Source organism: Miniopterus natalensis, chromosome 7, assembly GCF_054644295.1.
Source record: "Miniopterus natalensis isolate mMinNat1 chromosome 7, mMinNat1.hap1, whole genome shotgun sequence".
Taxonomy (NCBI): Eukaryota; Metazoa; Chordata; class Mammalia; order Chiroptera; family Miniopteridae; genus Miniopterus; species Miniopterus natalensis.
In genome coordinates, this window is record NC_142087.1 from 83,648,118 (window position 1) to 83,662,550 (window position 14,433).

Sequence of the window (14,433 nt, forward strand, 5' to 3'; positions counted from 1 at the left end):
TCTTCTTGTCCCTTCTGGCGGCCCCAAGGACACACAGGGCAGGAGGCTGCCTAATGGGGGCAGCCTCGGATTTGGGGGGTTAAGGGTGCCCCTGTTGACACCCACCCCCTTGCACCTTCTGGCTTTGTTGGAGGTGCCCCATTCTGTGTCCCCCCCATGTCTGTGATGCCCGATGTGGGAGAGGCAGCATCTACACCCCCTTTCCCTCCTGGGGGACCTGGAGGGGGAGCGTAAAGACCAGCAGGACTGGAGAAGGAGAACTTTATGCGGAAGGGTGGGGCGTGGCCGCGGCGTGGCCCTCAGCGCAGGGAGCTCCAGCCTTCCACTTTTTCCTCCAGGATGGTCTCCACGCGTCTCCGCTGCGGGGAGAGGGGCTGTGGCCAGGTGTGCAGGGGGGCGGGCGGGCCCCCTCTCCGTCCCTTCCCGGGCTTGCAGGCACCTCTTGGCGGTCCAGGGGGTCCGGGATCCGCGTGGGCTTCAGCTGCGGCGGCAGGAACAGCTCCAGCCGGATGGCGGCGCGCGCAGACTTCTGTCGCTGGATTAGGAGCGAGATCTCCTCGGCCTGGGGCGGGGCGGCGCGGGGCGTTTCCGAGCGCGCCCGGGTGTCGGCTCCGCCCCGCTCCCCGCAGAGGGCCCCGCGGGTCCTCCCCGGCCCCCTCCGCGCGGCCCTCGCAGGGAGCCCCCGCCAGTCCCCGCCCCGCTCGGCCGGTCTCCCCTCCCCCTCTCCTCCGGGGCGCGCGCGGCTGCCCCGCACCTTCTCGCGCGCCCTCGCCTCACCCGCAGGCAGGTGTAGCGCAGCCGCAGGGCGCGGACTCGTCCGCGGGCCTCCGCGGCCTTGAGGACGCCGAGCAGCCGGTCTTGGCGCACCGCCGGCGGCTCGAGGGCCTGCGTCCAGGCCCGCGGGTCCGGCATACCGTACCCCAGCTCCGTTGACTCGCGTGGGAAGATGGAGGCGGCCGCACCCACGTCTTCCAGCAAGTCGCCGAAGAGCAGGTGGCGGTGGCCCTGCTTGGGGCTCATCGCCTCCAGCCCCTCCAGCGTTAGAGCCCAGCCTGGCTTGGGGGGCTCGCTCGCGGGTGCCCCCTCGGTGTACGTCTCACAGGACCCTGCGCGCTGCGCGCCCCGCGCGGCTGGCTCCCGCGGGCCTCGGCGCCCGGCCTCCTGCGCCGCTGGCGGCTGCATCTTCCCTCGCCAAGGGAACAGGGCGTCGCGCTGTGGGTGCCGTCGGCGCCCGCCACCCGCGGTCGGGCCTCGCCCCTCCAGCCTCTGCACCTCCGCTCCGCCCGCTCAGTCCCGCTGGAACACTCCGATCCTCTCGGAGCTCCTGGACACTCCCCTCCTGCCCACGGGCTGTTTCCCTGCCCTCTGAGAAAATGCTGAGACCCCTGAATTGACCTCAGGCCCGACCCAGGGGTGGAGACCAGGTGAAAGCGCTCTAGGAGGCTCGCTGTGCTCCAGGTCCCTAAATCTGCACCCCCCGGGGAGGCTCAGAGCCAAATGGACAGCTGGCTTGCTTCAGGGGAGACCCACCCTCCTAGTCAGTCCCCAGCTGGGTCTAGAGGGAGGCGAGGATAGAGGGGGGAGGGCCCATGACGGGGAAACGGGAAACACCCCGAGGGCCCGGGTTCAGCTCTGCGGGGCTCCTCCCTTCTCGGGGTCCAGGCCCCAGACCCGGGCCACGTCCTGGTCCCACCCTGCCACCCCTTCCCAAGCCCCTCCCACACCCTTCCCACACCCTATACTTTTTGCCTTCTGGAGTCTGAGCCTCCAACAAAGCCCCGGCTCTCTGGGGCCTGTTGACTCAGTTGCGGGGCAACCGGGAGCCCCGCCCCTTACCAACCCGGCGGGGGCGGGGCTGCCCCTGGCGAGGGGCGTGGGCAAAGCCCGGGTCTCGGCGCGCCCCCGGCGTCGCTATCCGGGACGAGACGCCGTAGCCTCCCCAGCAGATCGTAGACTGTGGAGGTGGCAACTGCCAGCTTTTCCAGCCCCGGTGCGTTTTCCTTCCTTTCTGGGGAGCCCCAAACACACTGTCCTGGGGCCTGTGGGCCCAGCTTCCCCTCTGGAAAGGTTTTTGGCGGCTAGTGTTGAGGGCAGGGGGCGCAGCTATGCAACCTTCCCGATGAGGCCCTTTCCCTTTGCATAGCCCGCCCTCTACAGCCGCTGGTGTTCACAGAGGGGAAATGGGGAAAACGCAAGACCACTCGCTTCTTCCAGGGCAAGGTTGGGGTCCCAGGGGTCCCGCAAGATGAGACCCGATTTTGTTGAACCCTAAACCTCTGGGTCCTGGATTTCTGTAATCTGTGTGTTTGCTAATTTCATATTATTCTATGATCAGTTCACTTCTCAGTTTATTCTATAATTTATTCATGCACTCATCAGTTTATTCTGGAATTCATTAATTCATATGCTCATCCCACCCTTTACATTGAGCCCAAATTAGTGCTTTCATTCATAATTTGTTCAAGTATCAGTGGTTTTCACAGTGCCTGCACCACGCTCCCCTTCACTCATGGATGTGTCCTGAGGGCAGTGGGTGCTGGGGCCCATGATTGTGCCTTTTGTGAATTCAGGACCTGATGCCATGAGTGTTCAGGCTTTGGAGCGGGTCTCAGCTGAAGTTCAGGCCTCTCTGCTGGAGTATGTTGGCTGTTCCCATTGTTTCTGCAAGCTTGCTCTGGCCTCCTGGTGAGAGGGTAAACTATGAGTCTCTGCCTCTAGATTCCTGAGCCTGCACCCCACCCCCAGGCTCCACAGAAGGACTGTCCAACCTCCACCCCCCCCCCCCCAGGCCTTTGCACAGAGGTTTCCTGGATGCAGGAGGGACTGGGGTTGGCTGCTCAGACCTTGGCTAGCCTAGCCAGGGGCAGTTGCAGGAGGTGACCCTCTCAGTTTCCTGAGGTCAGTGAGATCAAGCTTCACCTGGAGAGGGTGGTGCACTTGTGTGTACCCCAGGTGTCTAAGTGAGACAAGCCAGTGAGCCAGGACAAGTGGAGTACAGAAACTGAGACAGACAGCTGAACAAACTGACAGTACAGTTTACGGCAGATACAAGTCGCCTCCCTAGAGATAACATCTAGGCCTCAGTTGTATTTCAGTTCAGACCCAGAAAAGCAGTAAAATCAGGTGGGCATACCAGGACCAGCTGCAATGACTGACGACCCCCCTGCCCTGACACTGACCAATCAGTGGAGACCAGGGCCTTGGAGGAGCACACCTAGACAACTGATGAATATCCTGCTAAAACCCTCCCCTGAGACCTCTCCTAAGATTCCTGTCTGAAAGAGAAATAAATGCCTCAAGACAAAGGACCCAACACGTGCTCTCCCTCTGGGGAGCACCTCCACCCTGCCATTGCCTTTTCCCTCTTCTTCCACAGGCACGCATCTCCTAAACTCTCAGGGACCCCATGAGACTTGCAACCAGGGGAGCAATGGGTAGCGGCGGCTCATCACAGGCTAGTCCCCTGAACCTGTCTCCAAGGCCCCCTTTTCTCTGACTTCCCAGAGAGCCAGGGCAGCCCAGCCTGGGCTCTCCTGTTGCTTCTCCTAAATATAAGCTCTTTCTTGTTCGACTGTCCCCAGCTTTAGTCATAGTGACCTGGACTAGTGTGGTAAAATTTTTCCTGCACAAAGTCAAGGACCCTGGTCAAGAACCCATACACTGCCTGCTGGCCCCAGGCAGACCTGCTCAGGGCCAGGTCCCCTTTCCAGTAACATAAGGGCCTGGCTCTATCTGTCTGCCTGTTTTCTCATGTGTAACCATGTGCCTCACTTGCACTTTGGTGTGGGTTTGCATGTATGCAGCCCATGTGTTTGTGTGTCCCTGTGAGTGTCTGTACATACTTGAGCATGTGACTGTCTGTGTGTTTTCCCATGTGCCTGTTTGGGCATTTTTGTGTTTGCAGGCATGTGAACCTGTGTGTCTCTGTGGACATGCCCCATGTCCACACACGTGCCTCCGAGTCGGCTGCTGAGAAAATGCAGAGATGAGTCCTGGGGGACAGCTTGAGATGCTGAGTCCTGGGGCATCTGCCTGCTCTGTCCTCTCCTGATTCGCCAGGTATCCTAGCGACGCTGTGCCAGTCACCTAGCAACCAGGTCCCTATCCTTGGAGACGGATGCTCAGACAAGGTCTGGGATGTGTGGGCAGAGCCTGTGCAGGAAGACCGACCCCATGACTGGGTGGGGCTGACTTCTCAGCTGAGGGGTCCCACACATGGCATGTGACCCCAGTATTAGGAAGGAACTTCTCCATGGGGGTTGTCAGCTGTGTAGTTGCTGAGGGCCCAGGTGTGAGGGAATGATGCTCAGATGTTACTCTGGAACCCAACTGTGGCACAGACCTCCTTAGTGTATCTCAAAGTGACACATAGACCTGGGTTCAAACCCTGTCTCTGCTACTTTGACAGGTGGCTTCACACTTCTGAGTCTTAATGCTTTTGCTGCACAAAGGTGATACAGAGAGGAATGGCCAGGTGTGGTGTGGATGGATGAGCTCATGTTTGTGACTGGCTTGGAGCCAGGAGGCATGTGGGGCATACAGTAGGTACACAGGGTGAACAGGAGAGTCCAGGTATCCTGCTTGTTGACAAGACTCTGATCTCGCCCCGCTGGGCGTGGCTCAGCGGTTGAGCGTCCACCTAGGATCCAGGCGATCAGGGTTGGATTCCTGGTCAGGGCACATGCCCGGGTTGCGGGCTCGATCAATGACTCTCTCATCACTGATGTTTCTATCTGTCTCTCTCCCTCTCCTGTCCTCTCTCTGAAATCAATAAAGATATATTAAAAAAAAAAAAAAGACTCTGATCCACTCAAGACTGGCCAGGTAAGGCACTGCAGTGTCCACCCACCTGCTGGCCTGCTGTGGCTCAGCTCCCTTGGGAGCCTCAAGCAAGGCTGGTCTGAGTCTGTCCAAGGCCATCTCTGCATGTAAGACATGGCCTCATACTGTGTCCCAGTCTGTGTGTTTTGTGTGCACCTTCCCATGTTTCTGTCCCATGTCTGTGTGTGTCTCCATTTTTCCTTGTGTGTGTGTCTGTCCCGTGTGCCTGTCCCTGCGTCTCCATGTGTCCTCCTGTTTGTCTGTCCACATGTCTGAGTTCCTGTCTGCATCTGTGTTCCTGTGTCTGTGTCCCAGCCTGCTCGGTCTGGGCTCTGTGGGTCTGAGCCTGTCTCTGTCACTGACCTCTAAATGCGCGCCCTAGTCCCTGTGCCTGCCCCTCAGGCGGGGTCTGGCGGCCCCCTTCCCTGCAGCCCCGCGGCCCCTGGCGGCCCCCTTCCCTGCAGCCCCGCGGCCCCTGGCGGCCCCTGGCGGCCCCCTTCCCTGCAGCCCCGCGGCCCCTGGCGGCCCCTGGCGGCCCCCTTCCCTGCAGCCCCGCGGCCCCTGGCGGCCCCCTTCCCTGCAGCCCCGCGGCCCCTGGCGGCCCCCTTCCCTGCAGCCCCGCGGCCCCTGGCGGCCCCTGGCGGCCCCCTTCCCTGCAGCCCCGCGGCCCCTGGCGGCCCCTGGCGGCCCCTGGCGGCCCCCTTCCCTGCAGCCCCGCGGCCCCTGGCGGCCCCCTTCCCTGCAGCCCCGCGGCCCCTGGCGGCCCCTGGCGGCCCCCTTCCCTGCAGCCCCGCGGCCCCTGGCGGCCCCTGGCGGCCCCCTTCCCTGCAGCCCCGCGGCCCCTGGCGGCCCCCTTCCCTGCAGCCCCGCCCCCTCCGAGCCGCAGTCTGCTCCCCTCCCCCAGCTCCGTGCGCCGAGCCGCTGCGTCTGGTCCGGCGCTTCCCGAGGAGGAGCGGCTGCCGCTGCTGCAGCCGCGTCCGGACCCGGTGCCGACGGGGCAGGAGCTCCCAGCCTCCTCCGCTCGTGGGCCGAGGGTTGGGGTGTCCACGGCCCCAGCCCCCCGGAGGTGCCGAGGTCAGGCCTGAGCTGCTGGGCGTTGGGTGTGGGGCCGACCTGCAGCCAGCCTGCAGGTCTCAGGGAGGGGCAGGAGGAAGCCTGCTCGGCCACCTCCTGTCCTGTATCAGGTATTTCTGGGCACGTCTCGGTCCCTTCTGTGCCCGTGTGTGCATGACGGCAGGTTTGGGCATCTGTGTGCGTGTGTATGTGTGTGCGTGTGCGCGCACACGTGTCCCCGTGCTTGTAAGCACATGGGCAGCTGCATGTGCCCGAGTCCCTGTGGGTGGACACGTCCCGGTGTGCAGCTACATCCGCACATCCCGTGGGGGAGTCTCCTGGCCAAATGCCTGCGCCCTTGTGTGTGCACTCATGGTCTGTGCGCGTCCCCGGCTGTGCTTCATGTCTGTCTGTGTGCTTGTGTCCCTTGAGTGCATGCTTGTGTGCCTGCGTGTCCCTGTGTAGGCAAGCATGGCTCTGTGCTTTATGCGTCCCTGTGTATGCACATGTGTGTGCCTGTGTCCCTTCGTGCATGCATGTGCCTCTGGGACTGTACTGCCCATGGGGGCCTGCTGGGCCATGCACATGGTGCTGGAGGCCTCAGCCAGGTGGGCGTCAGGTGCTGTGTGTCCCTGTGCCCTCCCAGGTGCCAAGTCGCTTCACACGCAGGCCAGCAGCATGGAGTGCCTCTTCCCCACCCCACCCTGGGTGATCTACAGCAGTGACCTGCAGGACAACCTCGTGAGCCCCAACCACAGTTTGCTGCCCCCTGACCTGCTACTCAATGTCAGCCATGGGGCCTTCCTGCCCCTTGGGCTCAAGGTCACGATTGTGGGGCTCTACTTGGCTGTGTGCATCGGGGGGCTGCTGGGGAACTGCCTCGTCATGTATGTCATCCTCAGGTAAGCTGGGCCCTGCTGAAGTCCCTGACTGGCGAATCCCATGCTGCTGCAAAGGGGAAACTGAGACAGGGGCTATTCTGTGGGCCTGGCAGGTGGCTGATTGTCCTGTCATGGACTATGGTCAGTCCTTAGGCCCTGGATGCTCAACTCCTCAGGGTGGGGGCACTGGACTAGGTAGAGAGGGAGGAGAGGGGACCAGCCTTGTTCTGCCCCAGACAAAGTATCACCCTGACTCCTGACATATGATGTTCCCTGGTCTGAGCCACAGGCCAGGCTTCCAGCCAGGAGAGTCTCACAGGTCCTACAGTGACCTCAAAGGCAGCTCTTGTCAGTCTATCCCAGGCTCCTGTTCATTGCTGGTGTTGGGCCTCCTCCAGCACCTGTGGGTGCTCAGAATGCAAAACCTGTGGGGCCCAGAGGGGTGGCCAGGCTACGAGGGCCCCACACATCCCCACACATCCTAGGGACAGTGTGGGGGAGGGTGTGGGGACAGTGGAGGCACAGCGTGGGAGAGTATGGGGACAATGTGGAAGGACAGCATGCAAGGACAGGGTGGGGACAGTGTGGGGTTAGCATGGAGGGACATTGTAGCGGGACAGGAACATGTGAGTATGTGCATATACAAGTGTGTGCATGTACCTGTGAGTGTGTACCATACAGCATACATGCATGCGCACACATAACACATTCACATGCACTCGTGCACAAATGCAAGTGTGTAAATATATGTACCAGTGTGCACATGTGTATCCAAGCATGTACCTGTATGTTGCGACCATGCACACATGCATGCAAATGAGCACATCCATGTGCTAGTATATAGAAGTGTGTGCAAGCATGCACATGCACGGTCAAACATGCACACAATGCACACATGTAACCAATCATGTACATGTATGTTCAAGTGTGCACATGTATGTGTGCATGGTGTTATGTTGGTGTGCATGCTCACACAAGGGGATGGGAGGAGCAGTTGCCCCCTTCCCAGTGCTGACCCCAGTTCTAAGCCTGTCTCTTTTTAAAAGACTACTTTTTTAGAGCAATTTTAGGTTCACAGCAAAATTGAGAGGAAGGCACAGAGATGTCCTGCATGCCTCCTACCTGCACGCATGGACCATATTCTCCATTACCAATGCCCTACCAAAACATTACAATTTTTAAAAAATATATATATCTTTATTGATTTCAGAGAGAGGAAAGGAGAAGGAGAGGGAGAGACAGAAACATCAATGATGAGAGAGTCATTGATCGGCTGCCTCCTGTATGCCCCCCAACTGGGGATGGAGCCTGCAACCCGGGCATGTGCCTTGACCGGGAATCGAACCCTGATCGCCTGGATCCTAGGTCGATGCTCAGCTGCTGAGCCACCAGGCAAAAGAGTACAATTTTTACAGTTAATGAACTTATTTTGACACATCATAATCACCCAGACTCCACCAGGTCACTCTCAGGGTTGCACATTCTGTGGGCCTGGTGAAATGTGTAATGACATGTCCACCATGACAGCGTCACTCAGAGCAGTCCCACTGCCCCGAGCCCTCTGTGCCCCACCTGTTCAACCTCCTCCCCAGCCCTCAGCACGGATCTGTCGGCTGTCCCCAAAGCGTCGCCTTTTTCAGAATGTCACATGTTGGAGTCACACAGTGTGTTCCTTTCAGATGGGCTTCTGTCACTTAGTCATATGCATTTAAGTTTCTCCATGTCTTTTCATGGCTTGTTAGCTCATTTATTTTTATTGATTTTAGAGAGAGGAAGGAGGAAAGGGGGAGAGAGAGAAACATCGATTTGTTGCTCCACCTATTCATGCATTCATTGGTTGATTCTTGTGTGCGCCCTGACTGAAGACTGAACCTGTAACCTTGGTGTATTGGGATGACGCTTAAACCGACTGAGCTGCCTTGCCAGGGCAGTTCATTTCTCCTTAGTGCTGAGTAACATCCCACTGGCCAGATGGACCGCAGTTGACTTATCCATCCACCTGCTGAAGGACGTCTTAGTTGTCTCCAAGTGTTGCTAATTCTGAATAAAACGACAATAAACATCCATGTGCAGGTTCCTGTGGGGACACCAGCCTACAGCTCCTTGGGGTAAACACCAGGGAGCATGACAGCTGGATCCTACAAGTATTTACTTTTGTGAGAAACCACCAAGCTGTCTTCCAAAGTGGCCGCACCGTCTGCGTTCCCACCAGCAGTGACCGAGCCTTCCCGCTGCTCCGCGGCCTCGCCAGCACTTGGCGTTGTCAGCGCTCTGGATTGTGGCCGTTCTGATAGGTGTGCAGGGGAGTCTCATTGTCGTTTAATTTGCCTGATGACATGGGATGTGGAGCGTCTTTGCATTTGCTGAGTTGCCACCTGTGCATCTTTGGTGAGGGGTCTGCGAGGGCCTTGGCCCATTCCTTAACCAGTTGTTTGTGTTCTTATTGCTGAGTATTAGCTTTTTGCATCTGGATAACAGTCTTGTATCTTTGGCAAATTTTCTCTCCTGTCTGTGGCTGGTCTTCCTGTTCCCTTGGCCCTCTCAGTTGTTTACCAGCTCGGTGGCCTTCAGAAGACACTTAGGTCCTGTGAGCCCGAGTGTCCTTCTGCATAGAGTGGGGATCAAATTAACATTTTTGCAAACTTAAATAGGATAAAATCCATGTGAAGAGCTTGACTCAGGAATCTGCCTTTATCCCTGTTACTGGGTCATAAGCCAGGCTCCCTGCGGCTTTTCTTAATCCTTGCCCGAGTGCGTATCTCCCACTGTGTTTCAGAGAGTGGACGAGAGAGACGTGGGCTGCCTCCCGCACGGGCCCAGGAGGGCCGGGGATCGAGCCTGCAACCAGGGTGCGTGCCCTTGGCCGGAGCCGAACCCGGGACCCTTCAGTCTGTGGGCTGACGCTCTAACCGCGGAGCCACACTGGCCAGGGCTCTGTGCTGATTCTTAATCCCTCCTTAAGAGTCGGAAGTAAACCTGGTAATTCCCTCATGACGCGGTCATTCTCATCTCTGGTGTTGCCTCTGCCAACACCATTGCCACCTCCACCGCCGTCACCATGACTTCCACCACCACTATCACAACTATTGCTTCATTCAACAAATATTTCTGGAACACCCACAGTTTCCCCAGCCCTATTCCAGGTGCTTAGATACAACCAACCTTGTTAGCACCACTCCCATCACTGTCACCATTTCTGGTCTCCATGGCTGGACAACAATGTGGCCTGGGAGGCCTCTGATGTGCTCTTTCAGACCTGAAGCCCTGGGGGACTCTGGCAGTTGTAGGGACAGCATTTTCATCCACGAAGGGCCTGGGGGGAAACTCCAAGGGAGGAGGCCAGGCTCTTTCTCTCACGATTCCCACCCTTTGCTGCATGCAGAGTCAGGTGTACTCTGCTACCCCTCACTTTTCCAAAGCAGACCTGTTCTAGGCTTGGAGCCCTCTTGTGTGTTCCAGAAGTACTTGAATCTTGTTAAAATGTTTTCCCCCAGGCGCAGTACCCGGGAGCCTGCACTCGAACAAGGGTCTCAGAGTGGGTGCCCGTCATGGTGGCTTTGCTCCCAGGTCCAGCCAGTGGCCAAATGAAGCTCTCCTTGTCTCCTCTCTGTACTCCCTGCAGACACACCAAGATGAAGACAGCTACCAACATTTACATCTTTAACCTGGCCCTGGCAGATACCTTGGTGCTGCTGACACTGCCCTTCCAGGGCACAGATGTCCTCCTGGGCTTCTGGCCGTTTGGGAATGCTCTGTGCAAGATAGTCATTGCCATCGACTATTACAACATGTTCACCAGCACCTTCACGCTGACCGCCATGAGCGTGGACCGCTATGTAGCCATTTGCCACCCCATCCGCGCGCTCGATGTCCGGACGTCCAGCAAGGCCCAGGCTGTCAATGTGGCCATCTGGGCCCTGGCCTCTGTCATCGGCATCCCCGTGGCCATCATGGGCTCAGCACAGGTTGAGGATGAAGGTCGGTTGGGGGCCTCTCTTCCCCGGGGCCCTGCTCCCCTGCTCCACCTGACCCTTCTTCTCTCCCCCCAGAGATCGAGTGCCTGGTGGAGATCCCCACCCCGCAGGACTACTGGGGCCCCCTGTTTGCCGTCTGTGTCTTCCTCTTCTCCTTCATCATCCCGGTGCTCATCATCTCGGTCTGCTACAGCCTCATGATCCGGCGGCTGCGAGGCGTCCGCCTGCTCTCGGGCTCCCGAGAGAAAGACCGGAACCTGCGGCGCATCACGCGGCTGGTGCTGGTGGTGGTGGCCGTGTTCGTGGGCTGCTGGACGCCTGTCCAGGTCTTTGTGCTGGTCCAAGGGCTGGGGGTCCAGCCGGGCAGCGAGACGGCGGTGGCCGTCCTGCGTTTCTGCACGGCCCTCGGCTATGTCAACAGCTGCCTGAACCCCGTGCTCTACGCCTTCCTGGACGAGAACTTCAAGGCCTGCTTCCGCAGGTTCTGCTGCGCGCCCGGCCTGCGCCGTGAGGGCCCGCCACCCGGCCTGCGCCGCGTGGCCAGGGATGTGGCCCTCGCCCGCAGGACCTCCGAGATAGTGCCGCGGCCGGCATGACTAGGCGTGGACCTGCCCATGGCGCCTGTCAGCCCACAGAGCCCATCGACGCCCAACACGGAGCTCACCCAGGTCACTGCTCTCTAGGCTGACGCACAACCTGAGCCCTGAGCGTCACCAGCCTCTGGAGGCTTTCCTGTGGCCCAGAGGCCTGGTGACGTCATGCGACAGGTCAGAGCTTCAGGGCTGCCCGTGGCCCGAGTCACACCAATCCTGTCCTGGTGCAGGGTGTGAGTGTGCATGAGCTCACCACTGAGTGTGCCTGGCCACAGCTCCTGCAGACACACCCACGGTTCATGGGACTCCATGGCCGCTCAGCTGCACCCTGCGTGCTCCAGGCGGCACACATCTGGCCGTGTAAAGCAGTGTGTACAGCCGTGTGTCCCTGTGCTGTGCTGTCTGCATGAGGGCAGTGGGACTTGCCCTTAGCTGGGAGCTGCTGACATGGACTTGCCTGAGCCTCACTCTGGTGCCGCCTCATTGCCCCCCACTTCTGCTTCCTTCCAGCCACTCCTCAGGGAGCCTTTTCCCTCCAGAAGAGCAGTGAACTCTTGTGCTGCAGACGTGGCCAAGTGTGTGGGGCTGGCTGGGGTGGGCGCGGGGAGACGGCAGGATGACTGTAAGCTGCTCTGTCCGTCATTTGCGAAGCAGCCCTGTGCATCTGTTCTTGATTGCTTGATGCCAGGGGTTCCCGCCTGGGGGTCCCTGTGCCCGCCTGGGGCTCTCTCCCTCACAGTCTCTCCTTTGCTTGAAATCAGAGGTCAGCAACTGTGCTGCTGGCAGGATACTGTGCCCTCTTTAGGTCTTGGTGGTCTTGAGAGGGTGGCAGTTGGGATGGGTTTTGCTCTGCACCTGCAGTGACTGACTCTCTGCTTCATTTCCAAGCCTCCAGGTGTCTACAGGGGAGGCCTGAGCTTCCGGTGCCAAATCAGAGGACAGTCTCACCTTTGGAGCTGGGGTGTGAGGTGGGGCTCAGCGGGGCCTGCTTGAGTGAAGCTGTGAGAGCCATCTGGGCTGCGGGACACTAGTGGGGGCGTCTCCCTGCTGTGGTCACAGGAGAAGTGCCCCCACCCCACCCATTCTGCAGATGGAAGCTGTAGCTTGGTGACTTTGCAAATAGTCCTCCTGCAAGGTTGAAAAGACTATTCTGCTTCCACCTGTGAGCTGAGCTGCAGCCCTGGGCCAGGTGACCTTAAGCACCTGTAAAGAACAGGAAATGCTGACTCTGGCTGGCTTCTGCTTCAGGAGCCCTGACCCTGTGGGGTTGACTTGGAAGCTCTGAGGACCCAGCCACCATGGCTGCGCTTTCTTGCCAAGACTGAGAGATTCGTGGATTTGTGCCTGTGCACCCTGTCTCTCCATGTATTTATGCATGTGACAGTGTGATCACCCTGCATGCAACCACCCTGAACCTGTATCTAGGGCTCAAGAGAAGGCTCATATTAAACCCCTGCCCACTGATCAGGGCACACTCCTCACAACAGGGGTTTCTGACTCCTGCTGGGATAACTTCTCTGGGGTAACTTCTCTGGGATTAGCATGTGTGGTCTTCCCACCTGCTCTGTGCTCCTCACCTGGCCAGGCTCTGTCCTTAGTGGAGGGTTCCACCCCAACCCCACCAGCTCCAACTTTGGTAAGGGGTGGGACTAGCTCACGTGTTGGGGGCTATTAGCTTTCATTCAGCACAAATAGTTTCTCCATAAACAACCACCACGGCACCTCTCTCTCCTGCAGTGGGAGGTCCCTGTGGATCCAGCGTGTGCAGGAGTGGATGTGGCTTCCTTCACTCCTAGTCCCAGCAACCCCCGCCCCAGCCCTGTTCTCCTTCCTTGAGCAGCTCTGAGGTGAGTTTTGATGAAAGATAGACAGAAGAGCCTCCTTTGGTGGCCCTGAGATTCAAGGTGACCTCCTGGCTTCTGTGTGGGCCCAGTTCTGCCTAGGTTGACCCTCGGGGCAGATGACTCTGTCAGAGGGGCTTTTCTGAGGGGATGGCAAGGGTGACCTTGGCTGAAGTGCTTGGTCAAGGCAGACAGGCCAAGGTGCAGTTTCTTTTAAAAAAAAATCCTTACCCCATGTTATTTTTCCATTGTTTCAGAGAGAGTGGGGGGCGGGGAGAGAGAGAGAAACATGGATGTGAGAGAGACACATCGATGGGTTGCCTCCCTCACGCATCCAGACCGGGGCTGGGGATCAAGCCTGCAGCCAAAGTACCTGCCCTTGGCCAGAATTGAACCTGGGACCCTCCGGTCCACAGGCCGATGCTCTAACCACTGGAAAAAATTGGCCAGGGCCAAGGTGCAGTTTTAGACAAGCCTCAATGATGAGCATTTTGCTGTTAAAACAAAAATTTACTATCAAGCCCTGGCCAGCATGGCTCAATGGTTAGAGTGTTGGCCTGTGGACCGAAGGGTCTCGGGTCTGACTCCCGCCAAGGGCATGTTCCCGGGTTGGGGTTTGTGCCCTGGCCCTGGCCGGGAGGCAGCCAGTCCACGTGTCTCTCTCACATCTCTCTCTCTCCCCCTCCCTTCCTCCCTTCCACCCTCTCTAAAAAATCAATGTGAAAAATACCCTCGGGTTAAGATTAACAGACAAAATTTAGTCTCAAGGGAAAGTCTGAGAGGAATGGGCCACACAGTGGTAGTTAGGCAGCCACCCCGAAGGGCACTCAGGAGATGCTGTGGTCCGGGGAGGGGCTCGGGCGTGGGCTCCTGGGGATGTGACCTTCCCACCACATAGGCTGCGTGTCCAGGGCGACTCCGCAGTGACCAACCATGCTGATGGGCAGGGAGCAGTCAGGTTGTGTCGGGCCAGGCAGGGTTGAGGGGTGGGCAGCAGCCAGGGGGACCTTGAAAGTCAGCCATCCCCCCTCACCTCTCCAGGGAGGAGCCCCATCTCTGCCCCCACTCCCAGCTCCCGCCCCGCCCCCTGCCTTACTGTGGTTCAAACCTCTGTCCCCCACTCCAGCCCCTCATCCCTGTTCCCACCTACCCCCAACATTAGCCCATGTCCCAGCCGCCACCAAACCCCCAGCATCCCCCACCCCCACCACCGCAGCCCCAGCCTCTGGTCAGGTCTTTGGGCTCCTCTGAGCTTCGGTTTCTCACCCGA

The 14,433-nt window shown here is 58.9% G+C and overlaps 2 protein-coding genes across 3 annotated transcripts; one reads left to right on the plus strand and one right to left on the minus strand.

Annotated features, from left to right (window-relative positions):
• Positions 1-221: 221 nt before the first annotated feature.
• Positions 222-1,182, minus strand: LKAAEAR1 (LKAAEAR motif containing 1). The gene is made up of 3 exons (XM_087818657.1): positions 778-1,182; positions 440-562; positions 222-359 (listed from the first exon to the last, which is right to left on the minus strand). Exons 1-3 carry the CDS (start codon positions 1,180-1,182, stop codon positions 300-302), a joined length of 588 nt encoding a protein of 195 aa, XP_087674783.1. The 3' UTR covers positions 222-299.
• A 4,608-nt stretch (positions 1,183-5,790) lies between these two features.
• OPRL1 (opioid related nociceptin receptor 1) lies at positions 5,791-13,339 on the plus strand. Of its 2 annotated transcripts, none has more exons than XM_087819256.1 (3): positions 5,791-6,776; positions 10,378-10,733; positions 10,805-13,339. In XM_087819256.1, the coding sequence occupies exons 1-3, from the start codon at positions 6,346-6,348 to the stop codon at positions 11,323-11,325; spliced, it is 1,308 nt and encodes a 435-aa protein (XP_087675382.1). In that variant the 5' UTR covers positions 5,791-6,345; the 3' UTR covers positions 11,326-13,339. The 2 variants fall into 2 exon arrangements, with proteins under 2 accessions (XP_087675382.1, XP_087675383.1); XM_087819257.1 differs by having other exon boundaries at positions 6,586-6,811; positions 10,382-10,733.
• Positions 13,340-14,433: the final 1,094 nt, after the last annotated feature.

Coding starts and splice junctions, on each gene's coding strand:
- LKAAEAR1 (XM_087818657.1), bottom strand. CDS start 1,182: ATGCAGCCGCCAGCGGCGCAGGAGGCCGGGCGCCGAGGCCCGCGGGAG. Junction 563..777: donor TGCGCTACACCTGCCTGCGG/GTGAGGCGAGGG, acceptor GCCCCGCCCCAG/GCCGAGGAGATCTCGCTCCT. Junction 360..439: donor ACCCCCTGGACCGCCAAGAG/GTGCCTGCAAGC, acceptor CTCTCCCCGCAG/CGGAGACGCGTGGAGACCAT.
- OPRL1 (XM_087819256.1), top strand. CDS start 6,346: ATGGCTCTGTGCTTTATGCGTCCCTGTGTATGCACATGTGTGTGCCTG. Junction 6,777..10,377: donor GTCATGTATGTCATCCTCAG/GTAAGCTGGGCC, acceptor TACTCCCTGCAG/ACACACCAAGATGAAGACAG. Junction 10,734..10,804: donor AGCACAGGTTGAGGATGAAG/GTCGGTTGGGGG, acceptor CTCTCCCCCCAG/AGATCGAGTGCCTGGTGGAG.